The sequence below is a fragment of the Pholis gunnellus genome (assembly GCF_910591455.1).
Source record: "Pholis gunnellus genome assembly, chromosome: 9".
Lineage (NCBI taxonomy): Eukaryota > Metazoa > Chordata > Actinopteri > Perciformes > Pholidae > Pholis > Pholis gunnellus.
Window position 1 is genome coordinate 1,233,137 of NC_136535.1, and position 27,921 is coordinate 1,261,057.

Here is a 27,921-nt window from a genome sequence, read left to right on the forward strand (position 1 = left end):
GTCGAGTCTACTGAAGTGTAGAGAGGCATGGACAAGTTTTTCCAAATCCTGTTGAGACATAAATCCTCTAATCCTTAATATATTCTTCAGAACAATGTAATGATGAGCAGTCCATATAAGACATGAACATATTTACATATGTAAAATATATATAAGAGGAAATACATTTAACTTTAGTCCTTGCGCTTTTGGCCCAGTGTAGTTGTGCTTTTGGCCTAGTCCGCCTTTGTTCTTATCAGTGGCGGGCCGTGCATTTTATACCTGGGCCTTCTGTGTTGTCCTACAGTTGAACCACCTCCTAATAACCTCATTATGACACCACAGGTACAGGTTATTATTTGTTTCAAGGGATGTAACACGTATTCGTATTAAACTGTTCGGTACGAGGATTACGAACCGAACAATACGTTTGAATAATACTAGTGCATTTGGAAAATGCAGAAGCTTAAATTGTGGGAAATATAATATTCTTTCGGTGAAGCCACTGCGCTCAACCTAACATGCCCACCACGGAAGAAAAACATTGTACTCTGGTGATGATCGTTTGTTCTGGGAGACACACTATGCTAAATTAGCTTAGCAGGAAAACCAACAGCAGCACACACGCTGAAAACTCTCCCCGCAGCGTTTAAGCAGCTGTTACCTACAGATTCAAACAGGGCTAAAGCCATCGCCACACAATCCCCATTTCTCCAGACCATAATTCTTGCTTTATAAAAGAAAACAGATACATGATACGCGCATGACGGGATGCTTCGTCATTAACGGACAATGCATATAGTCAAAATCAATGTAATTAACACAATGACAAGAACAAACTCACAAGAACCAGTCACATATATTTATATGACAACAAAGCATGACAAATCAATCCAGCAACACTGAAGCGCTACAACACGTATTCCACTGCACACTGAAGCGCACGAACCATTCAAATATTATTCACATCAGAGGGAACAATATTAACCATATCATAAAAACGACACCATAGAAAAATTAACACAGTAGAAACGCTACTGCAGATGTAAAAACAAAGCAGTTTACTTACCAAAGCTGCTGTTCACTTAAAGACAAAGTATATCCTCCTTTCTTTGTTTACAAAGAGTTTAATGACGTGGTTGTACAGAACGGTGCGATTCAGTTCCAGCCAGAGGTCCTCCTATGAACGTGTTCGTTGAGTTATAGATCCACTCGGGTCTCAGCAAACGTTTTCAAAAGCACCGTAGCTTGTAAGTGTCCTGTCGTGCTATGGTGTCTTGTTTCTGCCTTGGTTAGCAAATCTAGCGTAGCTCCAAACACTAAGATGCTCAGTCGCAAATAAAACGCATTCTTAGCCATACAATGTGCAACGCTTCTACGACGCTGTCAGCCAGGAATACCTTTCGTATAAATCCTTTAACTGGCTGGGTCAGGGCTGCTAGCTGTGGGGTAGGTCGACCCTTTCTTACGATGTCCAGCTTTTCTGGAAATGTCCTTCTCCAGAAAGGCCAGTAACTCCCAAATCCGTTTCTCCTTCAGCCATTGAGTGTTAAAAAAACAAAGCTACACCAAGCAAAACACTAAAAATGTCATGTCAATGTCATTACTTCTTACATATTTTTCAACTTGAACTCTTACTACTCCTAAGTTCTGCTAGCTAACAGTCACGCTAGCCCACTGACCTATCACGGGGCACATTAATGCTGAGCTGCACGTTAATGCTGACGTACTTGTAGGCCACCTAGACAGCTCTGGCACGTCAAGGAATACGCCCAACATGTCAAACTAAAGATGTGATTGGTTGAAGACTGTGACAATCAACAATATCGTCCCCATTTACTTAAACTGCAAAGGCTTCCTAGCAGGCCTCGGGCCTCTCTTCTTACCTAGAGAAATAGGGGTGAAATCTGATTGGATAAAAGCTCTACTTAAAACAAGCTGCAGGCTGGAAGCAGAGCAACTGAGGAAGACAGTAGCTGTGCAATGAGAAAATAAACAAAGGAGAAAAATAATTAGAATACATGTAGCGTATTTATGAAAATGTTTTACATTATAAAATAGCTAACTTTGTGATTCTGTTTAGGCCAGCAGAGAAGGCTTTGCTGGCCCTGACGGCCCACCACTGGTTCTTAATGCCTCGCCTGGTTTTAAAAAGTTAGAATACATTTTAAAAAACAGACTGGATCAATTTTGTGTGGATGATTCTCCTCCTCTGAAGAGCAGGGCCCTGAAAATGAAACAAGGTCAACATCCTCAGGATATCTTCTGGTGATCAGGGCCCTATTCCTCGTACGTGGCTAACTGAGTTAGCCGGATAATTTTCAGGATGAGATTACATAAATCAGGCTTTTCGGTTCCACGAAGCAAGTTTGGCAAAATCACCATAGCAACACATCCATAAACTTGAAGCTGCTCCAGCGCAGGCTAACTTAAGTTAGCTAGATAAGCTGCCACTCTCCCGGGAAAAAATGTCAGCTCCCTTCCTCAGAGATCCCATTGATGAAGGAGCGATATTAGTTAGATTAGCGTTTTATAGGGAGAGAGTTCTTCGAGATCGCCAAGATCCGTTATCACATCATGATGACTTCCTGTACGAGCGCTATCGATTCTACCGACAAGGAATCATTTATTTAAAGACCTCCTCGAGCCGTACATTGAACACCACACGCTGCAGCCGAGCATAGACTGTCTCACAAACTGGATGCAGCCTCACGCTTTTTTGCGAGTGGTACATTTTTGTGCAGTTTCGGCGATGCGGAGAACATCGGGAAAGCCGCTGCATGCCGTGCTGTTCATAAAGTTTATTTAGCGCTTAAGAAACTTATGGATGTGTTCATTACATTACCATGGCACATGTTGTATTGACTCACCATTCTGAATAATGTTTTTGTGCTTATATTTTACTTGCTCCCGTGTCATCTTGATGGCTGGGTTGCAAATACATGATGGTTGAAAGCACTCATAATTACATGACATTGTTATTAGTACACCATAGCATATCATTATTGTAGAAAATGATTAAGGTGATAAGAATAGAGAGATTTATTTTCACTGCTTCAATTGATTGAATTTCTGATTATGAATAATACATACACACTGATCCGCCCATACACAGATTCGCACACTCATATTCAAACTCCTAGTTCTATATGGTAATCTACACATACATGTATATACACATATATAGTGCATGATACATAAGCGCATACAGTACATATATCCTCATAAAGTATATTAATTCGTATCAATTAGATACTCTTTGGGCTTGTTTTTATCTACTTATTCTGAAAGAGTTGAGATCATTATTTTCGCTATAAGATCTCATTGGATGATGCATTCCATTAAACCTACTGCCAGCAGCACATTTAAAGAAATATCATCTGATTGATTGGGGTGATGAGGCACTTAAAATTAACCTATACATTATCCCAACACTTACGCATTTAAAACCTCTTGAACCCTAAGCCTTTTTTTAGGCCTCTTCTCGAAAATTGTAACCCATACAAAAGAGACTACAATTCTGTAACTACAAGGTCTATTTTAAAAATGTTGATGCTTGAATAACACTAGGGATTGTGAGATTTGATGAGATGAGTAAATATTGTGTATATGTTACTGGTTAATAGTAGCTGAAGACTGAATACAGCAAACAAGGGAAATTCCCAGGTTCGTCTGAAGAAAAAGCACTGTAATTTTTTAAATGAGGCCCTGGCTAGCCTAAAAACATTCCCAATTCATAGCACAAAAGGTGCAGGTGCCTCTCACAAAGATTTGGTGTAAATAAAGTGAAGCAAACCCCAGTTATAGGTTTTTATCTAAAAGAAACATGCCAAATTCTCATTTTCGAACCAGAATTTGCCGCTGTTCCATTGTACTTTTGTATACTTTATAACTATATATTTCACTATATTTCACTTTGTTTATCACTCATATTGTACAATCTATCATAACAGAGCTGTTTGGCATCATTATGACCCATTTTGACCCATTTTGACCTCTCATATCTCTCCTGGATGTCTCTGTCTGTTTGTCTGGAGCCCTTGCTCAGGCTCTGCCGGGCGGATCTTGTCATGTGACCACTCGTTCCAACCGGGTGCTTATTTGGAACACACTTGTGCGTTTCATGAAGTGATTGACAGAATTTTCAGCCAATAAAACTCAAAAACCGTGCCGCGGTCAGCCCCCAAGCCCCAAGCCCCCTGTATGATTCGCCGCCGGCATTCTGACCACCATTTTAGCTCAGATGAACGGAGAAACTCCATTTTAAGTTCCAGACGTACACACTTAGCAGACGAACACATTACTAATAAGGAATAATTGTGGATTTCACCGTTTTCGTCCAGAAAACAGACTCACTTTATGATACAGTTCTAATATTTCGCAGTGGGAGTTGTGCTTTCTGTGCCTTGTTGGCTGTAACTCCTGAACACTTTGACGGAGAGTAATTTAAGTGCTGAACTCTGTGTGTAATGCTAATGTTGTTAGCTGTGTGATATGCTAAGGGGGAAGCAATGGCCCCGGTTTTCGAAGCATTCTCTGAGTTGTTGTCTTGCCGGCTGTGGCGTCAAATGCATGATATTGTGGCGGATCTTCTTAGTTAGTTAGTAGAATAGTTTATAATGGTGTTTGCAGTGTGTAAAATGGTTTAGATGATTAAATTAAGGAGACTTTTTCCGAAAAAAAAAAAAAAAAGTTATTATTTCTTTTATTTATTTCTTTATGAAAAGTCCATTCTGCGACATTCGGAACCGAGACTCGGAATCGAACGGAGACCATTTGGGCATCGTTCGGGTCCAAGAGGTTTGTCTACGATATGTTGCCATGCTTCTCGTCTAGCCCTCGCAGCGGTGGCGGTGTTAGATTTTGCCATGATTATGGTCTTGAATTCCTCATATGCGTTCATGATCATCTCCTGCTCGTCAGCGGAGAAAAAAAAGAGGCTCTTTCTTTGCGTTTATTTGCCGTTGTACTGTTAGAAAAACATGGTTTCGGTGATCGACGCTTCCCCCTTTTGAAGTAGGACGGGCACGCGCAAGGATCCTGATGACTGACATCTGGTTAGAATTAACGAGATTGTTTAAGCGCGGATCAGCCTTTGAGGAACCGAGATAGCCTGACTTCAATCATCGGGTTAATTTAAGCTGGATAATAGGACATTTGATCGACTTAGTTGAACCACGTACGAGGAACGGGACCCTGGTTTGACTAACCCTAGCAACAGCGATTCCCACTCAGTGGTTCTATAAAGCTCATTATCAACTTGATAAATCAACTAAGGTTTCTCAATCTGGGTGTGACCGCGTTCACATGATGAGGCAGGGTTTGCAGCTTATGACCAATCACAAACATGGACAAGTCTGCTGTCTTTTACAAACAAAGAGAAAACTATCATATTTGACAAATAAGTTAAAGATATAACTCAGGCTGTAAGTAATACAGTTTTAATATCACTGTTTGACCTCTTTGACCTTTAGTAGGTGTGGAGAACCTGCTCTTAATCACAACGTTAAATAATTACTTATCACTCTAGATGATGCAGTGATATTACGGAGCTCTATAGGACTCAGAGGAAGAAGACATTTTAGAATTTGTTTACACAGAAACAACTTGTTAATAGGATCACTTCACTGTTGTTTGTTGTCTTGTCATGGGGCTTTATAGAATATGTCTGTGTCAAATTGTGAATTTGTATACAACCTGTTCATGCAAATTGTTGGCCCTATTGGTAGAATGATGAACATACCATAGAAGAATGAAGTTTATAAAAATGTATTAACCTTTAACTGGTTACTCATCATGACATCCTGTGAACAGGAGTGATAAGCAGCGATGGATGTGTGCCCTCACTCCTAAACGGCGCACACGCTTTATGTCAACTAGTGCCCACCAACAAGGTGAGACATCATATCACAGCAACATTGTGAACAGTCCTCAACACGCAGACATGGAGATATGAACTAACTATCTGTGATATTTATCAGACTCTCCGCAGGTGCAATGTATTCACTCATACTCATCTCAGGAGCCAGATGAACTCTCCATCGAGACGGCCGATGTTTTAAACCTCCTAGAAAGAACAGACGATGGTGTGTAGAGGCTTTTATGTCCCAGTCTTGTGCATTGTTTTCTCTTTCCATCTCCATGTCATCTCTGGTCTTTCTGTCTCTTCTGTATTCCAGGCTGGATGATGGGGGAAAGGATCCATGATGGCGAAAGGGGCTGGTTCCCTTGTCGATTAGTAGAGGAGATCCTGAGCAAGGAGGTCCGAGCTCAGAACCTGAGAGAGGCCTTCAGAATCCAGCAAGCCCAGAAAGGTGGAGGAGTTCTGCAAACTGAAGCCGGGATTGGTATAAGGGTGGGGAGACGCACACCAAAGTTCTCCAACTTCTCCAATCCGTGAATTCATCAAATGTGGAGAACAATGAAATAAAACAGAGAAAGTAACAGTGATGAATGTCAACATTCAGGGCCATATGCATAAAAAAAATGATCAGGATACATGTGACTTAAATCCCATACAATGACATCTTGTTCTTTTGATTTTCACTTAGCAGTTGATGGTTTTAAAAATCCAAAAGATCAAAATGCTTGAGGCAATTATCTTGTACAAGCGATGCTGCATGTCTCATAAAAACGCATGCTGAAGGTGTTTTGTAGGCCCACACACTGTGGTGAGTAATGCATGGAGCAAAGCTCTCTGTTTGGTTGGGAGCTGTATTTGGGGATGGCAAGAACTCCAAAAGTCTTGTAAAGGAAGTGTAAACATCCTTCAGCTGCATGGGCATGTTTTAAAAGTTGTATGTGTTCATTTAATTGTAAAATACCTTTCAACACTGAATTATACCCCACAGCCACAACACAAACGTTTAGGTGTATGATGACCACGAGAGTTTAATATAAAACACAACAAAATGAAATACAGAAACATCGAAAACAAAACAAAATACATGCAGTGCATTTAGTGTTTGATGAAATCCTATTTTATGAAAATTAGCAATAATCACTAACAAGTCTTTGTCTACGAATATTCAAATAAGCTAAAGTGATACTCCACCCAAAATCTTTTGAGTTTGAAACACTGAGTACATCCAGAGTTGATTGCTGGCTGTAAAATGTGTTATAATGGAGAACAATGGCAGTAGTCAGCTTAGCTTCACAGCGGTTACAAAAGTGACTGGACATCCATAAGAACATCTGTGGTGTCAGCTTCAAATGTGTGCACAATCATGCAAACAGATATGCACCAAATACAGTAGATTGCACGCCCACAGACATAATATATTTCGTTAGGTTTGGTACATGCACATCCATATCAGAACTGGTATATGTCCCAAAAAATACATGCTTTGCTAGCAGAGACCCAAATCGGACTCTATATGACTGTACAGTATAACAGCTTGGCACGGCGGCTGATCACAACACACACCCCTACCAAAACACACCTATAGTCTACTCACCTCATTTTATTTAAATGGTATCTGACGAGTCTTGTGTAGTGCAGAATCCTTTAACGTGTCCTGTAAATCAAACTCCCTGTCTCTGGGATAGTTATGAATTATCTAAGTTTCTATTTCATTTAGGTTTTGACTTTCATTTTAGTTTAGTTTTAATAGTGTGTTTGCTAGTTTTAGTTTTGTTTCAGTTTCTTAAAAAGGTTGTATTTCTTTAATATTTAGTTTTCACTTTATAGTAGTTGTAGTTTGTTTTAGGGCCAGGTATAATGTTTTAGAAGGATGTAGCTACCACATAGTTATCATATTGCAACTTCATCCTGACCCCAATTGGTTAATGTTGTACCTGAGCTGAATAGCCTGGTTAAATACCATTTGATTTACTCAAATACTTAAATCATGCTCTGGTTATTTAATTAGTCTGCATGTGAAAAACAATAGTGAAATATGTGGGAAAAAAAATGTTTTCATCTACTGGAATGTCAAGTCAGTTCAATTTCTGTAGTTTATTGTCACGAGAGTAGACACAAATCACACCTCTCTCCTAGAGCTAATAATCTCAACTGAAATGAATTCATTTGAATTTCATTCATTTTTAACCAGGCAATATTGTTTCAGGAAAGACGTTTTTCTTAAGGGATATTGTAACTTCACGTCAGTTTTTTTCAAATGATAATTTTAGTTTTGATTTTATTTAACATTGACACTCTCTCCTCTGCCACAGTGCAAGTATTTTCGAATTTGTTCTAACGTTAAAGGTGCTAAATTCAATATTCAGAGCATTAATATAGCAGCAAACAACTATTGTCTATGCAAAGATATAGAGGAGTAATGTCTACGTAGGCCAATAATTAAGTCACTCTCCCTCTGTGTGTGTTGTGATCCGAGCTTTTCGGGCCGGACGCGCATGTTAGCGTTCCCACTAGGCTGCTCACAGCGGCCGTTCTGCACTGCTTTCATACAACGATTACAGCGCCCACTCTCTAGTTCCCCCTTAGGTAAACACTGTTAGCTTTGTCAGCACCTTTGCTGGTGTTTGCGCTGTTAGCTGCAAGCTTCCTGCTTAGCTGACGCCATGTTGGGAGCGTTGGGAAGACAATAGATATGCTCTGAAGAACCGTTAAAAAGGATCTCTCTGCTCTTGCAACATCATCTACGTCATCTTGTTAGATCATTACTGTCACATGATGAAATAGACACTCGTGCGTGGACTAGAGTATATTCCATTAATCCGTGCAAATAAAACGAAAACAATGTACACAGATAATTTAATAACTCATAATATATAGCTATACAGTATGTACATATAGCATACAGACATCAGAAAGTGTGATTGCAGTTTTATAGTGACATGTACTTCAAATATGTATTATACTAACAAGTGCAGCTTCAGGTGAGATTACAGTTTACATTCCTGTGCATTACACATGGCTCCCAGCTGTAATAACGTATCTAGCACACTGTCATAAACAGTCCTCTTGATTTTCGACCTGCCAGTCTGGACAGTCTTTGTCCTCTGTCAAAGAACAAACTACAAACTAATAGTCACCTTCTGAGCCTACAGTATGTTCTAGTGAAAAGATACATTTTGTACGGGTTACTTCTTTAAAACTGTCAATACAACAGAAGTACACACACACACACACACACACACACACACACACACACACACACACACACACACACACACACACACACACACACAAGGGATAAATACTATAAAAGCAGTTTAATGCCAAATAACTGCAATTTGTCGTAACTTTATAGAATGTATTAACACTATGGATCAGCATGATTGTAAAGCCTTGTTTGTCTTTAAATATGGTATATGTACAGTGATGCAAATAATTTCATTTTGTAAGATATAAATTATTGTTCATAAAAAAGCATTAATCAGAGATGTGCCTGTGTCGCTGATGTAAATTACTGATTGCATTATTATTTTATTTCTTTGGAACATACAAATGCATATGCACAGCTGTTCTTTTCCCTTTGTACTCCTCTAGAGATAATAGAGACATGCACGAAGTATACCTGTACTTCGATGTGTCTGCCGGTGATGGCATACTTTATCATTCATTTAGTGGGCAGTACATACTGATTGAGTATATAGTATGCAGTACGTTAGTATGTATTTTCAAACATACCCTGAGTCTCGTAAGCCTCGTAAGTACAACGGAATGCTATACATAACATTGTTAGGCAACCAAAACGTTACAACTCACAGATTGAACAACGGCGAAGTAGAGACTTGTCAATTACAAGGTAGTGATTCAAAGCTACAAGTAAAATGACTTGATTGGGAACAAGAACAAGTAAAGTATGTGATGGTGCATCAAGGAGTGGAACTATGTCACTGTAGGTAAAGCTGAACTTACTCTACTCGCATTGCTACTCTGATGCATTCAGATATGATGCAAATGCTTTTGGCAATGATTCATTTTTTTCCAGATTCTCAATAATAAAGTGTCTTCTTCCTCTTCCTAAGTGGTAGTTACTCACATAGCAGTGCTTTTCATGTAGTACCAGTACCTGATTTGTGTGATATTGCACCAGAATGTCATGTTACATTAGAATTTTTTTTTAAAACGAATGGAAAACCCATCACATTGGCCTTAGTACTGTCACTCACTTTGATTACCTGGAGTGTACAGTATATGGACTAAAGATGGGGGGTTGGACTCTTTTTACTGACTCCAGTTTGTACAAGTCACTCACTAAAGAGTGTCAGGTTTTCAAGTCATTTGAGTCACAGAGTCAGTCAGAGCAGCAAACTCCAGCAGTAACAAACAAGACCAGTGGACCAACACACACTGCAGCATTAAATAACAAGTCAAGAAAATCACTCTTATCAAGCAATAATTACAGAGTGATGGATTTCATGGTTAATCAATCAAAAGTGAGTAGTAGCAGTCTACCAAAAGGGGACAAATTAAAAAGACGGGCTAGTAGTAGCAGCAGGTAAGTGGGGTGAGTCAGTAAAGTCATTGGAGATGAGGACTTGTGAGACTCATACCGGTTCAATTCCAGCCAAAGACTTTTGTTGCATTTGTGAAGAATTTCAGTATTAAAAAGTATTATTAGTAGGATTAATAGCACCCCTACTGGTGAATAAAAGTGTCACAATAATAAAAGGTCAAAATATGTTAAAGGTCACAATATATTTGCTTACGGAATGTATTATATGTTTACAGTAAATGTACTTATAGAAGTGTTAAACCATAAAATCATAATCATTGAATGTATTAAACACTGTAAAGAATGGTCATGAGGGAAAGAGAGGGATTTGAGTGAGGCTTTTCAGAAGATGATCGTATGATCGTATAAGCAGAGCAGCAGAGAATCGGCAGCACCGAGTCATCAGGAAGTGATCAGCAGGAAGGCGGAAACCAGGAGGGGGCTAATGGATTTCGGCCAATCACTGAAGCTGATTGACATTTTCAAACAATAAGACACTGTATTTTCAGGGCAAAGATCAGGTCACTTGGGACCTTCGGACAGATAACTAGCTTTTGCTGGACTGTGTGGGGGAATTTCATTTGATCTGTTTCATGAAACATATTTATATCGATAGTGTAATTCATTTTGCAACTGTCTTAGTTTCTGTTAATTATTAAATACTTTTTTGATCTGAACTTGAACCAGCTGAGTTTTTTGGCTCGGCTGGGAGACGTGCGGTCTTCCACAGTACCGAGAGGTTCTGAACTCAACACATGTCATAACCCCCTCTCTCAATGCTTCTTTTCCATATCTACACTGTCACTATGCAAAAGCTAAAGGCTAAAATAAAATGTCTTTTTCCAAGTCACTGAGTCTTAGAACTCAACTGTTAATTAACATTGGTTTTGTGAATTGCCAAAATAACAAAAATGAAATATTGGCCATTGGCAGGTTCTGATGTTTGAAAAGAATGAGTGTGTTGTGCACTTTACATTTTATAATAATAAAAGATACAACATAGTGTATCTTTTTCTCCAAGAAAGATCTAGAACAGAGGTCTTCAATAGGGGGTCCGCGACCCCTAGGGGGTCCGTGGAGGTACTGCAGGGGGTCCACGAAATGTTTGGTTGATTAGACAACTGTTAATTTTTTGTTATTTAATTATTTATACATTATTGACAATATGCCAGTATTTGAGTGACTTAACGTTTAAAGTTATCAAATCGTACTGAAACTTGACCCGAAAAACCTGCGGTTTGTTGTTCTGGTGTTTGTTTGCTCACAGCTCTGTTCTGGTTTCACGGAGAGAAATTCTGAAGATATCTCTGGATTCTGTGTCGAATGCTCATGCTCTGCGATGTATTGCTCGGCCGTGTAGCCGTTAGCTTTTTGATGGAAAAATCGAAGTGGAGTGCATAGCTCGCCGACTCGTGGTGACAAATACGTGATATTGTGGTACATCTTCTAGTTGCTTATATTAGTTGTGTATAGTTGTGTTTGGAGTGTGTAAAAAATTACTTACATGATAGTGTTGCCCAGATGTTGCCGTTTAATCTGGTATATAACATGTCTACATGCTTTTTTTAGCTCTCGATATGTACATTTATTCGACGGTATATGCTAACCCCTCTGAGCCAGAGAGCCCCCAAATTTAGGGGCGTCGTGTGCAAAAAGTAAACACATGGGTAACCCTAAAAGCAACGGAGGACTTGCCACTAGACAGAGCATGCACTTAACCCCAAGTTGCCCGTAGCTGTGTGAATGTTGTATGCATGTTAGTCAGTCCTGATGGCACCTTGCATGATAGCCCTTGCCATCAGTGTATGAATGGGTGTGAATGGATGAATGATGACATGTAGTGTAAAAGTGCTTTGAGTGGTCAGAAGACTAGAAAAGCGCAATACAAGTACAGTCCATTTACCGTTACTATATGTGGAATAAACCTGCTGTTGCCACAAGCCTGGACAGCTGTGGAAGATTTATTTAACCTGGAGACATCTCACAGAGGTCACACATACAAACATACATACATACACAATTTCTTAACTAATGCTGACTATGAGAAGTTAAAACTAAAAGATTGCTCGAAATAAACAAAACTAAAGATAGGTTGGCTTGTCAATAATATTTCCTTGTTGTTCCTGTTGTTATGTGTTGTTTTTAGCGACAGGTCATTCATTTGTTTGCTATATGAGTAGGCAGTCACTCTCCCAAACTTATAAAAATAATGAGCTCCCTCGCTGAGGAGGTGTCAGAATGCAGACAGTGGTAATGAGTTCCCAGTTCTTGGAGGTGTGTGGTCTGATATCTGTCTGCATCCCCACCAGACCATCATTCACACTTCTAATTGGTGTTTATGTTGCATTAATTATTACTCTAGACACAAAGTAAAATAACTTTTTATTGTAATATGCTATTTCCCATAAGAAAGACACAACTTTAGATTGCAAGAAACTGGAAGTGGCATGATGCCACATTGTGTAGCAAATCCTGACCTTTTCCTTGTGTGGCATGCATGTTCTCTCCATATTTTATTGTGCTATTTCTGAAAGGATAAATACATACAGCTGATATGGATTAGGTTATGGCCATAATATTGTATGCACATGCAATTTATTGACATAATACATTTGCATCAGATAACAAAACAAGTCCTTCCAATAAAAAAAGAATCTTCCTTTTTGAACACTGTGAAAAACTAACATGTGGTGATAAACAAAACCTATACATTACTATTTTAAGCAGTCTGTTTTTCAGTCACCTGTAATATTTTCCTTGGTTAGACATGTTGGATGCAAACGTTCCAAATCCTAATACCACAGGTGACAACCATTACCTCAGTAAATGTGACCAGGACATGAACTGAAAAAAAACGTATCTCATCCATTGATATGATGGGCTTGAAACCTCTCCTGAACTGCTGTACTGCAGTCTGGTGGAAGTTCTCATTGCCCAATTTGACACTGTGGAGCAGACAGAGGTGGAAGTAGCATTCGTATCTAATACTCAAGTGTAAACAATATATTTGTTACAAGTTAGTCCTGTTTTAATAAATGTCTGTTAAGTCATTATCAATAGCTGAATGAGGTAACACAACAGGGATTGAGCCTATGGCCCACTGATGAAAGCTGCGTGTATTTATCTTTCGGAGGGACACTGAACTACTGAATCACCTAGAATCAGTGGCGGGCCGTGCATTTTATACCTGGGCCTTCACTGCTGAAATACCACCTTATAACCACATGATGGCGCCAAAGCTAGGGTTATTATTCGTTTCTTGGGCTGTAACTATATAACGTTACGTATTCATATTAAACCGTTCGGTACGAGGCTTACAAACCGAACAATATGTTTGAATAATACTAGTGCATTTGGAAAATGCAGAAGCTTAAATTGTAGGAAATATAATGTTTTCTGCACTCACTAGGAGACAGCGGTCTGTGTGACCTCTGAACCGGAACAAAAACAGCCTCCCAGAACGGAGCAAGTGTTCTGGGAGTCTAGGCTAACTAGCTTAACGGAAAAACAAGTTAAGTTAAGTTTCTGTTAAGTTTCGAGTCACGTGCTCGCCCACTGACCAATCACAGCACACGCTGAATCTCAGAGCTACACGGAATGCTGACGTAGCTGTAGGCCAGCAGGCCGCTCTGGCGCGTCAAAGAATGTTAAACTAAAGATCTGATTGATTGAAGACTATGACACTCAACAATATCGTCCCCATTCACCTAAACTGCACATGGAGGCACTGGTGAGTCTGCAGGCCTGGGGCCTCTCTTCTTACCTTGAGACACAGAGGTGACATCTGATTGGATAAAAGCTCTACTTAAAACAAGCTGCACTGGAAGCAGAGCAACTGAGGAAGACAGTAGCTGTGTAATGAGAAAATAAGATAATGGGAAAAATATTTTTATAAATGATGATACATGTAGTGTATTTAAGAAAAATTATTAAATTATAAAATAGCTCTAACTTTGTGATTCTGTTTAGACCAGCAAAGAAGGCTTTGCAGGCCCTGACGGCCCACCACTGCCTAGAATAGAATAAGTATTTTGTTCTTGCTTTTACAAAGTTGTCTTTAGCTGTACTTAGGCCTGCCTCAGTTGTTAGTACTTTGGGAGTTTCTGCTTGTCTGAGGTAGGTGTGATTTAGTCTCACCTGGTGAATTGCTTTGATAATTACCAGGGAGGGGCTTGCACTCCTGGCAGACAATGAGCAATCAGTAGATTCCTGTCCTTAAGCACTGCTGGAGGCTGGAAGCATCAGCTTCCAAGCATCAGGCAAACAAAGGCAACAGGGCGACTTTTTCAAGCCCGACTTCGTCAAGCTAAGACTTCTCGAGCGTGAACTTACGGCATCCTATTTCTGTCCGTTCCTCTGTCCGGTGGTCACGTAGACATTGGGCCACTCCCAGGTGCCGTGACCCCACTAACCTCATCTATCCTCTTTCAGCTCATGGCGAGCAAGTGGTGGCAGGTGTACTTTGGAATTGCCAGTCGTCAGTGCCGAAAGCTCTCCCTCAACTTTCTTGCTCTAACTGACACCTGGATCACACCAGAAAACACCACCACACCCGCAGCTCTGTCAGATGTGTACTCTTTCTCTCACATTCCCAGAGCTGCGAGGCGAGGAGGTGGTACTGGCTGGATAATTTCCCCAAAATCTAAATACTCTCTTGTATTTGTTACACAGTTCTCCCCGTGCTCCTTCAAATTTCATGCTGTTACTGTCACTCATCCCGTCAAGCTCACTATTGCCGTTGCATATCGCCCACCAGGCCCCCTTGGTGAGTTCCTGGAGGAGCTTGACACATTAGTCTCGCACTTCCATGACTCATCCTGCTCGGCAACTTCAACATCCAGACTGATAAGCTAGAACCTCTTCTTTCCCTCCTCTCCTCCTTTGACCTTTACCACTCCTCTTCTCCTCCTACCCACAAGGCCGGCAACCAGCTGGATCTTATCTTCACTAGACACTGTTTTACTGCCAACCTCTCTGTCACTCCCCTCCAGCTCTCTGACCACTACTTCATGGCCTACTCCCTCTCCCTCTCCTCTCCCCCTTACGTCCGCCACCTACCCACATGGTTTCTACCCGTAGTCATCTTCGATCCCTCTCCCCGGCTGAATTTTCCTCTTCTGTTACCTCTGCTCTCCCTGACCCTGAATCCTTCTCTCTCCTATCCCCTGATACTGCTACTGACCTTCTCCTCTCCACCCTTTCCTCTTCTTTTGGACAACCTCTGTCCCTTCACCTCCAGGCCTGCACGGCCAACCCCACCTGCACCATGGCTGTCGGACTCAGTGCGTACTGATAGACGGAGTCTAAGAAAGGCTGAGCATAAATGGAGAAAAGGCAAACTCCCCGAGGACCTTCTTAACTTCCAATCTCTTCTTTCCACTTTCTCCTCCTCTCTATCTACTGCTAAAGCTGCTTTCTTCTGCTCTAAAACCCTAACTTCTGCTTCCAATCCTAAAAAACTCTTCGAAACTTTCTCTTCGCTCCTCCAACCCCCACCCCCTCCTCCTACTTCCTCCCTTTTCCCTGATGATTTCGCCAACTTCTTTGACAAGAAGGTAAACAATATCAGATCCTCCTTCTCTCAGCCCCCCTGTCCACCCTCGCCCTCTCTACCCTCACCGGCTCTTCCCCCTCAGCTCTCCCTCCTCTCCCCACACCCCATCTTACCGCCCCACCACGTGCTCCCTTGACCCGATCCCCTCCCCTCTTCTTCAGTCTATTGCAACTGAACTCCTTCCTTTCCTCACCCACCTCATCAACACATATCTAGTTTCAGGATGCTTTCCAACAGCTTTCAAGACTGCCAGAGTCACCCCCCTTCTGAAGAAACCATCACTTGACTCCTCTGATGTCAAGAACAGACCGGTTTCTCTTCTACCCTTTCTATCCAAAACACTTGAACGTGCTGTCTTTAACCAACTGTCTTCCTATCTCCACCAGAACAGCCTCTTGGACCCCCACCAGTCTGGGTTCAAGGTGGGTCACTCGACAGAGACAGCCCTCCTTGCAGTAACAGAGTCGCTTCACGCCGCGAGAGTGAACTCTTCTCCTCTCCTGATTCTCCTGAAACTGTCTGCGACGTTTGACACGTATATAATATATATATTATTCTTTCGATGGAGTCACTGCTCTCAACCTGGCAACCCACCCAACTTGCTGTCTGACACGCCCACCACGGAAGAAAAACATTGTACTCTGGTGATGATCGTTTGTTCTGGGAGACACACTATGCTAAATTAGCTTAGCAGGAAAACCAACAGCAGCACACACGCTGAAAACTCTCCCCGCAGCGTTTAAGCAGCTGTTACCTACAGATTCAAACAGGGCTAAAGCCATCGCCACACAATCCCCATTTCTCCAGACCATAATTCTTGCTTTATAAAAGAAAACAGATACATGATACGCGCATGACGGGATGCTTCGTCATTAACGGACAATGCATATAGTCAAAATCAATGTAATTAACACAATGACAAGAACAAACTCACAAGAACCAGTCACATATATTTATATGACAACAAAGCATGACAAATCAATCCAGCAAAACGGTATCGCTAAAACACATATTCCTCCACACACTGAAGAGCACGAGCCATTCAAATATTATTTACATCAGAGGGAACAATATTAACCATATCATAAAAACGGCACAATAGAAAAATTAACACAGTAGAAACGCTACTGCAGATGTAAAAACAAAGCAGTTTACTTACCAAAGCTGCTGTTTGTTTACAAAGAGTTTAATGACGTGGTTGTACAGAACATCGGTGCGATTCAGTTCCAGCCAGAGGTCCTCCTATGAACGTGTTCGTTGAGTTATAGATCCACTCGGGTCTCAGCAAACGTTTTCAAAAGCACCGTAGCTTGTAAGTGTCCTGTCGTGCTATGGTGTCTTGTTTCTGCCTTGGTTAGCAAATCTAGCGTAGCTCCAAACACTAAGATGCTCAGTCGCAAATAAAACGCATTCTTAGCCATACAATGTGCAACGCTTCTACGACGCTGTCAGCCAGGAATACCTTTCGTATAAATCCTTTAACTGGCTGGGTCAGGGCTGCTAGCTGTGGGGTAGGTCGACCCTTTCTTACGATGTCCAGCTTTTCTGGAAATGTCCTTCTCCAGAAAGGCCAGTAACTCCCAAATCCGTTTCTCCTTCAGCCATTGAGTGTTAAAAAAACAAAGCTACACCAAGCAAAACACTAAAAATGTAAAACTACCCTAACAGTGATGAGATGATTAGAGACCGGATCGTTTTCGGTACAAACTCTCCAAGAGTCCGGGAGCTATCACAGCAGCAGCTGAAGATGATGGTTTGCCCTGCTGCTAAGCCGGCCAGTCTGTCCATGCAGTTAGCAGAAGGCCGCTCAGATCCGAACAAAGATATCACGGACGCAAAATAACTGGCGGGAACGATAGCAGCAGCAAGGAGTGAAGAGCATGTGGAAGAGAACACGGTCGCACGGAGGAATGCCTCGCAAAAGGACAGTGTAACAAATGCAAAAAGCCCAACCACTTTGCTAATATGTGCAGAACAAAAAGACAGTATCAGCCAACAAAATACAAGCCCAAGAAAGTCCATGCTGTTTCAGAAAGCACAGAACAAGCAACAGTGGGTGGGTCTGTACATTGACACTATTATAAAAAAGCACGAAAATACAGCAAGGGAACAAGCATTCGCAGAAGTGGATTTAAGAAAAGCGAGGCACAAACTAAAGCTCAAGATAGATACAGGTGCCCAGGCTAATGTAATACCAGTGAACATATTTCACAAAATATTAGGAAGTATTGCTTTAGGTCCGTCAGAAAGCAACATCCCAGTATATGGTGGACAGAGACTTGAATTAAAAGGAGCTTGCAAGTTAGCATGCAGATACAGGCAAACAAACAGCCATGGTAGATTTTGACATAGTGTATGCAGAAAATGCTCCCCCTGTTTTGGGCCTACGTGCATGTTTAGACCTAAACATGGTCAAGCTAGTGCACATGGTTGCCGAAAACACACACCAGCATCACGGAAGAGTTTGCTGACATATTTAAAGGCATTGGACTATTCCCTGGAGAATGCACCTTTCACCTTAAACCCTCAGCAACACCGGTGGTGTGCCCACCTCGTCGCATCCCATATCCCCTTGCGAAACCGACTCAAAGATGAGCTTGATGAAGTGGAAAAAATGGATATAATCCAAAAGGTCACAGAGCCAACTGAGTGGGTAAATGCAGTAGTGGCAGTGGAAAAGCCTAAAACAGGAAAGCTGAGGTTGTGTTTAGATCCCCGCCCCCTAACCAAAGCTATCCAGAGACCCCACTATCCACTTCCCACTCTAGATGATGTCACACTAAGACATGCCGGAACACAGTACTTCAGTGTACTAGACGCTAGATCTGGATACTGGACAATAAAACAGCCAGGAATCATCCATGCTGACCATGTTTAACACCATCTATGGCAGATATTGGTTCAAAGGGCTCCCTTTCGGAATCATTTCTGCACAGGTTGAGTTTCAGAGGAGAGTTTTTGTGGCCAATCCTGGAGAGAACCAGGGAGAGAGGATTAATGCTAAACAAAGACTAAAGCTATTTTGGACATAGACTGACACGGAAAGGCATAAAGTCCGACCCTGACAAGGTCATGGTAATTAAAGAAATGGCTCCCCCACGCAGCAAAGCAGAGCTGGAGACCATACTGGGAATCGTCACCCACCTCTCCAATTTTGCACCCAGACTTTAAGAGACAACTGCCCCGCTCAGACAACTGCTGAAAGAGAACAGCGAATTCACGTGGGACTCAAATCAAGACGTTGCACAAATGAAAGACCTGCTAACACAGGAGCCCGGCCCAGTGCTCTATATACTTCGACCACACCAAAGATGTGAAACTACAAGTCGATGCATCAAAATGCGGCTTAGGAGCAGTTTTGCTCCAGGGAGAGAAACCACATTAGACACTAAATGAGACCGAAGAAAATTAAGCTCAAATCGAAAAGGAGCTATAGCAGTCTCTTTGGAGGCAGATGCTTTCATCAATATCTGTACGGACGACAGGTGATCGTCGAGTCAGACCACAAACCGCTGGAGTCAATCATGCGGAAACCCTTGGCAGCTGCACCGCCACGCCTACAAGTTATCCAAGCAGGGTGGCCTCAGTCGAACAAAAGGTATCTGCCTGCTGTCGCTGAGTATTGGAATCATCGGGAAGAGATATCAGAAACAAACGGGATCCTGCTCAAAGGTGAAAAAATCATCGTGCCACACTCACTCAGAGCTGAAATGCTTTCACGCATACACACAGGACACTTAGGGATGGAAAAGTGTAAGCAGCGAGCAAGAGAAGTACTGTTCTGGCCCGGAATATGCAAACAGATAGAGGCACTAGTAAGATCTTGCAGCATCTGCCTTGAGCGGTGCAGCTCCAATACAAAGGAACCGATGCTCTCACATCCTATCCCTGAATGACCTAGACAGTAGCCACAATTTTGTTCACCTGGCACAGTACTGACTATATAGTTGTCGTTGACTATTATAGCAGGTACTTTGAGGTAGAAAAAATCACCAACCTCACATCCGCAACTGTCATCCAAAAGGTGAAGTCCATGTTTGCCATATTTGGAATACCCCAGACAGTAATCATTTACATTACATTACAGTCATTTAATAGACGTTTTTATCCAAAGTGTAGCAGAAGGGAGCTTTTGTCACTCGCTGGGCCTTGCTGTCATCCCTTTAATTGCAAGGCCATCCCTAGCCAATCACGGTGCATGGGCATCATATAAATGTGACGGGGATTCCCTTAGCTCCCTGCTGATGTCAAACACGTGTCCCGCTCCCAGTCTGCCCGACTTCCGCCACTGTTGCAGGTATGCAAGACGCTGCCGCATTGTTTCTGTCAGTCGTGCTGTTCTGGTGTTATCTTGGCTTTCTGTCATTTTTTAGACTATCTCTTGGGCTCCCCTCCTCCTGCACAGGAGACTCACCTGCGGATCTGTGTCGGTGAGTTTCGATTGGGTCCTGATTTTATTGTATTATGGCGTCATGTTAGTAACTACGTCTTACTCATATAGCTGCTGGTAGCAGCGCTACATGGCCTCCTCCCCCCCCTGGAGCAGACCAATATTGCCTGATCGGTAGGTGATTTCATATACTTTGCGGTTAATTATTATTATTTTATTAATTAGTTTTCATCCTCTATCACAGGGGACTTTTTAATGGGTTTGAGCAGAACGTTGCCACAAAGTGGCTACAGCTAAACCTGCTCATATTGGAGGAACGCTGCTGTTTTGCCTACCGGCGTCTGTTTTGTTTACCGCTGTCTTGCCTACCGGCGTGTGATTACCGGCGTGTGATTACCGGCGTGTTGCATCCTCTTTGGCTGATCCGTTAACCGGAGTTATTTTGGTTGTTTGGTCTTTTCTTATTTTGTTTGATTTGATTTTCCTTTCTGAGAACCAGAGCCTTTTGTAATTGTGTTCCTTGTCCCTGTAGGAGCTGCCAAGCCAAGGTGGTGGGGTCGGTGCCTCCAGGTGTTGGTGTCTCCCTTCGTGTGTGGTGTGTTTTGGTGTGCCCCTGGTTGGGAACCCTCACGTGTGGTTGTGTGTGTGTACACGTGTGATCGGGGTGCCTCCTCCTTTGGGGATCCTCACCTGTACTGGTCCACCTCGCCACTGGTAAGCTGCAGCCCTACACCTCTTTTTATAAATAAATAACGGCTCTTTTATTAGTAGGTTGTGTTAAATTATCTGTGAACCATTGTTTGTATAATAAATAAAGATTGTTTTGTATCGGAACCACGTCTCATCTGTATAATGAACCTGAGTGCCCTCTGAGTCCTTGATACTGTGGGCAAAACTTAATCTTGAGGTGAAATTTCTAAGGTGGCGTTGTACTCTGACGATTGTCTAATATCCAAGTAAACTTTAAACTATATCCTCATCTCCCTCTCATAACTTGTCTATTCAACATTGGTATTCACCAGAAGTCATAAGTGCATCTCCCTTTTAAAGCATCCATCCATCCATCCATCATTTTCCTCCGCTTATCCGGGGTCGGGTCGCGGTGGCAGCAGGCCAAGCAGGCTGACCCAGACTTCCCTCTCGCCCGCAACATTTTCCAGCTCATACTAGGGGATCCCGAGGCGTTCCCAGGCCAGCTGGGAGATATAATCCCTCCAGCATGTTCTGGGTCTTCCCCGGGGTCTCCTCCCAGTTGGACGTGCCCGGAAAACCTCCAGTGGGAGGCGTCCAGGAGGCATCCTGATTAGATGCCCGAACCACCTCAGCTGACTCCTTTCGACGCGAAGGACTAGCGGCTCGACTCCAAGTTCCCTCCTGATGTCCGAGCTCCTTACCCTATCTCTAAGGCTGAGCCCGGCCACCCTACGGAGGAAACTCATTTTGGCCGCTTGTAGCCGCGACCTTGTCCTTTCGGTCACGACCCAGATTTCGTGACCATAGGTGAGGGTAGGAACGTAGACCGACCAGTAAATTGAGAGCTTTCTTCACCAAGACGGTCCGGTGCAGCGCCTGCTTTACTGCTGTCGATCTCCCGCTCCATCTTACCCTCACTTGTGAACAAGACCCCGAGATACTTGAACTCCTTCGCTTGAGGTAGGCACTCCGTCCCCACCTGGATGGAGCAATCCACCGGTTTCCGGCAGAGCACCATGGCCTCAGATTTGGAGGTGCTAACTCTCATCCCCGCCGCTTCACACTCGGCTGCAAACCGCCCCAGTGAATGCTGGAGGTCACGATCCGAGGAGGCCAACAGGACCACATCATCTGCAAACAGCAGATCCCGAGACCCCCGAACCTGACGTTCTCCACCCACCGGCTGCGCCTAGAAATCCTGTCCATGAAAGTCACGAACAGGACCGGTGACAAAGGGCAGCCCTGGCGGAGGCCAACACCCACCGGGAACGTGTCTGACTTATTGCCGAGAATGCGGACACAGCTCCTACTGCAGTCGTACAGAGACCGGATCACCCGCACGGGTCCGGCACCCCATACTCCCGCAGCACCCCCCACAAGAACCCCCAAGGGACCCGGTCGAAAGCCTTCTCCAAATCCACAAGTAGACTGGTTGGGCAAACTCCCAGAACCCCTCCAGTAGTCTTGCGAGGGTAAAGAGCTGGTTCACTGTTCCACGGCTGGGACGGAATCCGCACTGCTCCTCTTGAATCCGAGGTTCGACAAACGGTCGGCGCCTCCTTTCCAGCACCCTGGCATAAGCCTTCCCCGGGAGGCTGAGTAGTGTGAAACCCCGATAATTCAAGCACACTCTCTGGCCCCCCTTTTTGAAAATGGGAACCACCTGGTCTGCCAGTCCATGGGCACTGATCCCGACCCCCATGCGACACTGAAGAGGCGTGTCAGCCAAGACAGCCCAACAGTGTCCAGCGCCTTCAGCATCTCAGGGCGGATCTCATCCACCCCCGGCGCCTTGCCACCAAGGAGCTTTTTGACTACCTTAGCGACCTCTGCCAGGGATAAGGGCGGGCCCCCCCAGGTCTTCAGGCGCTGCCTCCTCTGCAGAGGACATGTTGGTCGGGTTTAGGAGTTCCTCTTTCCACCGCCTGACGATGTCCCCCGTCCGGGTCAGCAGTTCCCACCCCCCGCTGAAAACAGCCTGGTAGGCCCTGCTTTCCCTTCCTGAGCCGTCGGATGGTTTGCCAGAACCTCCTTGAGGCCAACCGAAAGTCCTTCTCCATGGCCTCCCCGAACTCCTCCCATGCCCGTGTTTTAGCATCCTCGACCACCGCAGCTGCAGCCCTTCTGGCCTGCCGGTACCTCTCAGCTGCTTCAGGAGACCCCTAGGCCAGCCAGGCCCTGAAGGCCTCCTTCTTCAGCTTGACGGCTTCCCTCACCTCCGGTGTCCACCACCGGGTTCTCGGGTTGCCCCCACGACAGGCACCGATGACCTTCCGGCCACAGTTCCTAGCGGCCGCGTCCACAATAGAGGCTTTGAACATGGTCCATTTGGATTCCATGTCCCCAAACTCCGTCGGGATGTGTGAGAAGTTCTTCCGGAGGTGGGAGTTGAAGACCTCCCGGACAGGGTCCTCTGCCAGACGTTCCCAGTTCACCCTATACGTTTGGGCTTGCCGGGTCTACTTTTTAAAAAAATGTTTTATATATTTATTGCAAGACAAGAGACATAACATAGACATAACAACAAGAAGACAAGAACAGTGGGATACAAGCCAGCAAACATCATATAGTCAGTGTATGGGAGAACGGTGCGTGTGTGTGTGTGTCCTTGAGCCTTTTGAGATGGGAAAACAAAAAACAAAACATAAATAAGGGCAAATTACATAAATTATAAAATAATAACGTCCGGAAAAAGAAAAGGCTTTTAATGTAAACAAAGTCAAATATGATTATTCTGACAAGTTTCCTGACTCGAGTGAGGTGTTCACACACCGTGACACACGGGGCCGAGACGAGGAAATATACGGCAGAGCAGGGACATTGATACGTGAGTCAAAGATGTCATCTCACAAGACGATCTCCAAAAAGAGAGCAGTGTTTTGAGAGACCAGTCTTTAAGAATAGACAGACTCGTTTAGGTGAAATCTTCCCACGGCTACCCACTCACATCTGAAATGAATTCACAGAAAATAAACCTAAGAGCCCAATATGATCAGAATCCTAACACTTTAATTCACTGCCCAACATTGATGTTAACAGAGAGAATAAAGCGGAAACAAGTGGTTTAATAACCACAGAAAGTCCATGCTCACTAGTTTATCTTACTAGAAGATGAGAAAAATAAAATATCGTGGCTTTTTTGATTGACATCACTGCAGGATGACATTTAATGACATTAAAGCTGCAGGACAAATCAGTGAAATTATTTTTTCTAAAATGAATTACTTTATTTTAAGATGCACGTTTTTCAAAAGATTTCTGTTATGTAGGTTATTCTTTAATCCAGCCCTCATTTTACTTGAAATGAGAAGAACATTTATTTATGTATTTCTATGTAGTATTTATTATCCATCCAATTAAATTTGAAAACTGAGAATAATAATTGTTAAAATATAATTGATGTGTACTTTCTTTATTTGATTTGACAGTTGTTGACTGTCACAGAGACATTACTACTACTAGGCTTCTTGAATATATATATATATATATATATGGCACTACATAGTGCAAGTTAGATATCATTGTAATGTTCCGGACCTTTGCAGGAGATTTTCTCAATCTTTTGGAAATTTAATTGAATACCCCTGACCTAGTACATTTGTCACTGGGACAGTATGCCCAACCGTACTCCCTTAGGGTCTGTTAACTAACATTTGAAGTGACTAGCTAGAGAGACAGAGCACTCATAAGTACAACCCGAAACTGACCGCATATGAGGCAAAAACATCTGTCCAGCTGACTATGTAAGTGTGAGATTGCAACTGTGTTTAAATGTTTTGAGGAGCTACCTAATGGTCATGCTTCAGTGGTTTTTATTTGGTTTTAACTTAATCATTGATTGCAAATTCTTTTTTTAAGTGAGGTTACTTGGTTGATAGCTAATCATCCCTGACAGTGCCATAAATGCACTTCATACAGCATACAGCAATTCTAAGATGTATGGGTCTATCAAGAGAAGCCAAAGTCATTAAGCTAAGACTCGATGTTCCCATTTTCATCAGTCTCATTCTTTTTTTTAAAGTAACATTTCAGTTTGATTCTGATTTACCTGTATAATTTTTTTGCCAAGTAGACAGAATTTAAGTTTCCTGCTCCAGTTGAGTTTACAGTATAGTCCTCGTTATATTGACACGACTTGGAACTATGCCATGTTTTCTACCTCAGCCAATGTTTTAGCGATTTGTCACATATTTTTGAATTTGTAACAGCTTCTTATTTTCACAGGATTTCTGTATGAATTAGCATTTTACTGACTTTTAATGATTCACCATTGTGACCAGCACTACAGTGCAATAAACGAGAAAAGTACTTGACTGACTTTTGCACTAAGATCATTGCTAAATTAACAAAGTAATTTTCATCATTTTAGCATAGATTTTAGTTTGAATAAAGAAATGTATTAACCTTATCATTTTCACCTCCCTCCAAACAGATGGAGCCAGTGCTCTGCTACGAGTCCAGAAACAGATCATGTCTGAGGACCATCTATCCTTTGCCCATACGAATCACTGTCTACATGATTCTAGGGGTCACAGTCATTCTAACAGTGTGTGGTAACCTTTTAGTCACTGTTTCAATTGTCTATTTTAAGCAGCTCCATACTCCAACCAATTACTTGATTGCCTCTCTGGCTGTATCCGACCTTCTTTTAGGGCTCCTAGTCATGTTCCCCAGTATGGTTCATTGTGTAGAGTCCTGCTGGTATTTTGGTGATGTCTTCTGTAAAGTCTACATGAGTTCTGATGTCATGTTGTGTACAACATCAATTCTAAATTTGTCATTTATATCAATTGACCGCCACTATGCTGTTTGCCAACCTCTAGTATACAGAAGAAAAATGTCTGTTAATGTTGTGTTGATGATGATTCTGCTCAGTTGGAGTATTTCAGCTCTCATTGGCTTTGGAATGATTTTTCTCAAGTTCAATCTTTGGGGGATTGAGGAATTCTACTATAACCACATTGAGTGTGAAGGGGAATGTGTTTTATTTCAGAGTGGACTGTCAAGTACAGTCTCATCAGCACTTTCCTTTTATATTCCAGGAATAATAATGCTTGGCGTTTACCTTAAGATTTTCTTAGTGGCACGGAGACAGTTGCAGAGAATACAGAACGCAAACTCAGAAAGAATATCAAATACGAGCCAGACAAAAGCCACTACAACACTTGCTATCATAATGGGGGCGTTTCTTTCTTTTTGGACTCCTTTTTTTGTCTGTAACATCATTGATCCCTTTATCAGTTACTCAACACCACCAGCATTGTTTAAAACACTTGTATGGGTGGGCTACTTGAATTCTACTGTGAATCCTTTAATATATGCATTATTTTATAGTTGGTTCAGGAAGGCACTTAGATTATTTATTTCAGGTAATATCTTTAAATCTGACATTTCAGAAACAACACTTTTCAGCATGAATTGAAGCAAAGTCAAAAAAGAGTGAAAAGGTGGATACAGACAATTATTGAAAATAAGGTATACGTGTAATGTTGCTCCCATCAAGCTGCTAAGAGGCCAACAGTAAAGAGACCAATGTTAGGGGCCCCAGTGACTGAACATTCTAGCTCCAAGACGTTTCATTTTCCAAAGCAGAAGAATGGCAACAACAGAACATCAGTACTTTTGGTCAGATTCTGCGGTGGGTCTACAGAAAGCCAGCACTCCTGTGATAATAAGCCTTAATCTTCTTCTGGGAACCAAGGATAGCCTGGATACTCTTTATTATTTGATTTAAATTAGTGACATTTAATAAGAGATGTTATGGTGAACATGTGAGACTACATCAATAGATCAAACTTCTTTATTAGATTTTATTTGAATTGTAGTGCATTCAAAAGTATATATGTTGACTGGTATACTGTGCATACACTTTAACATTAAAAGGTTGACCTCACAAACCCTGAGATTTAACCAGTAAGCCTCAATTGGCCCAGGCTGGACATCAGTCTCCATGGTAACTTGAAACAGACATGAAATATGAAACAGAAATGACTGAAAATAAGCCTGACTTTGATATTAGGATATTTAAAATCAAACAGAGCTATGATATGTGTGTTATTGTTTTTTGTGTGTCCACACTTAAAAAAACAGTGATATTTAGTGGCATCTAGTGGGGAGGTTGCAGATTGCAAGAAAAAACACGACCCTCTGCTCACCCCTCCCTTTCCAAGTGGGTCAGAGAACTATGGTGGCCTTCAGATACGGAGTTATGTTTAGGATTTTATAACTACAAAGAGCTACTCTGACAGATGCGGCCGTGAATGTCTTCGACAATCAGACACCGTGTCCCGGAGTTTAGCGTATTTTTCCCGCTGGAAATTATGTAGTGCAAATATTCCACCAGTTCCTGTAACCACTATGGCGCTAGAGAACACGCGCAAACATGCATTATGTTGCTCTATATCAAGTATAGACCAAATTATGTAAATGTCATGTAAATCAGATTCCGTTTGTCAGATTCCCTGGTGGTTGTCTGACTGTTAGTTGAGGAAGCGCTTGATTTGATATGTAGCAGAACACGCATTTTAAACGTCAATATCGCTGACGATCATGCTCATTTAATTGTGGCAGCCAAAATCGTGATCGCGATTAAAATTCGATTAATTGTGCAGCCCTAGGTTGAAGACTATGACAATCAACAATATCGTCCCCATATACTTTAATCTGTAAAGGCTCTCTAGTGGGCATCGGGCCTCTCTCCTTACATAGAGACATAGGGGCTGAATCTGATTGGATAAAAGCTCTCCTTAAAACAAGCTGTGCTGGAAGCAGCACTGCAGGCTGGAAGCAGAGCAACAGAGGAAGACAGGAGCTGTGCAATGAGAAATTAAGCTAATGGGAAAAAAAATTATAATACATGTAGTGTATTTGTGAAAAATTATTAAATTATAAAATAG

At 42.4% G+C, this 27,921-nt stretch overlaps 2 protein-coding genes across 2 annotated transcripts in view; both read left to right on the forward strand.

The window, feature by feature from the left end:
* Positions 1-9,912, forward strand: part of ngef (neuronal guanine nucleotide exchange factor) — a 40,445-nt gene extending 30,533 nt beyond the window's left edge. The window contains exons 13-15 of the mRNA XM_079166733.1: positions 5,794-5,873; positions 5,961-6,065; positions 6,159-9,912. Coding sequence (XP_079022859.1) covers positions 5,794-5,873; positions 5,961-6,065; positions 6,159-6,379 — 406 coding nt within the window. The 3' untranslated portion in view covers positions 6,380-9,912. The remainder of the gene's footprint in view (positions 1-5,793; positions 5,874-5,960; positions 6,066-6,158) is intronic.
* Positions 9,913-25,457: 15,545 nt separating this feature from the next.
* Positions 25,458-26,447, forward strand: LOC306701112 (trace amine-associated receptor 1-like; the record flags this gene model as incomplete). The annotated part of the gene is made up of 1 exon (XM_079166359.1): positions 25,458-26,447. The coding sequence occupies one exon, from the start codon at positions 25,458-25,460 to the stop codon at positions 26,445-26,447; it is 990 nt and encodes a 329-aa protein (XP_079022485.1).
* Between the last annotated feature and the right edge of the window lie 1,474 nt (positions 26,448-27,921).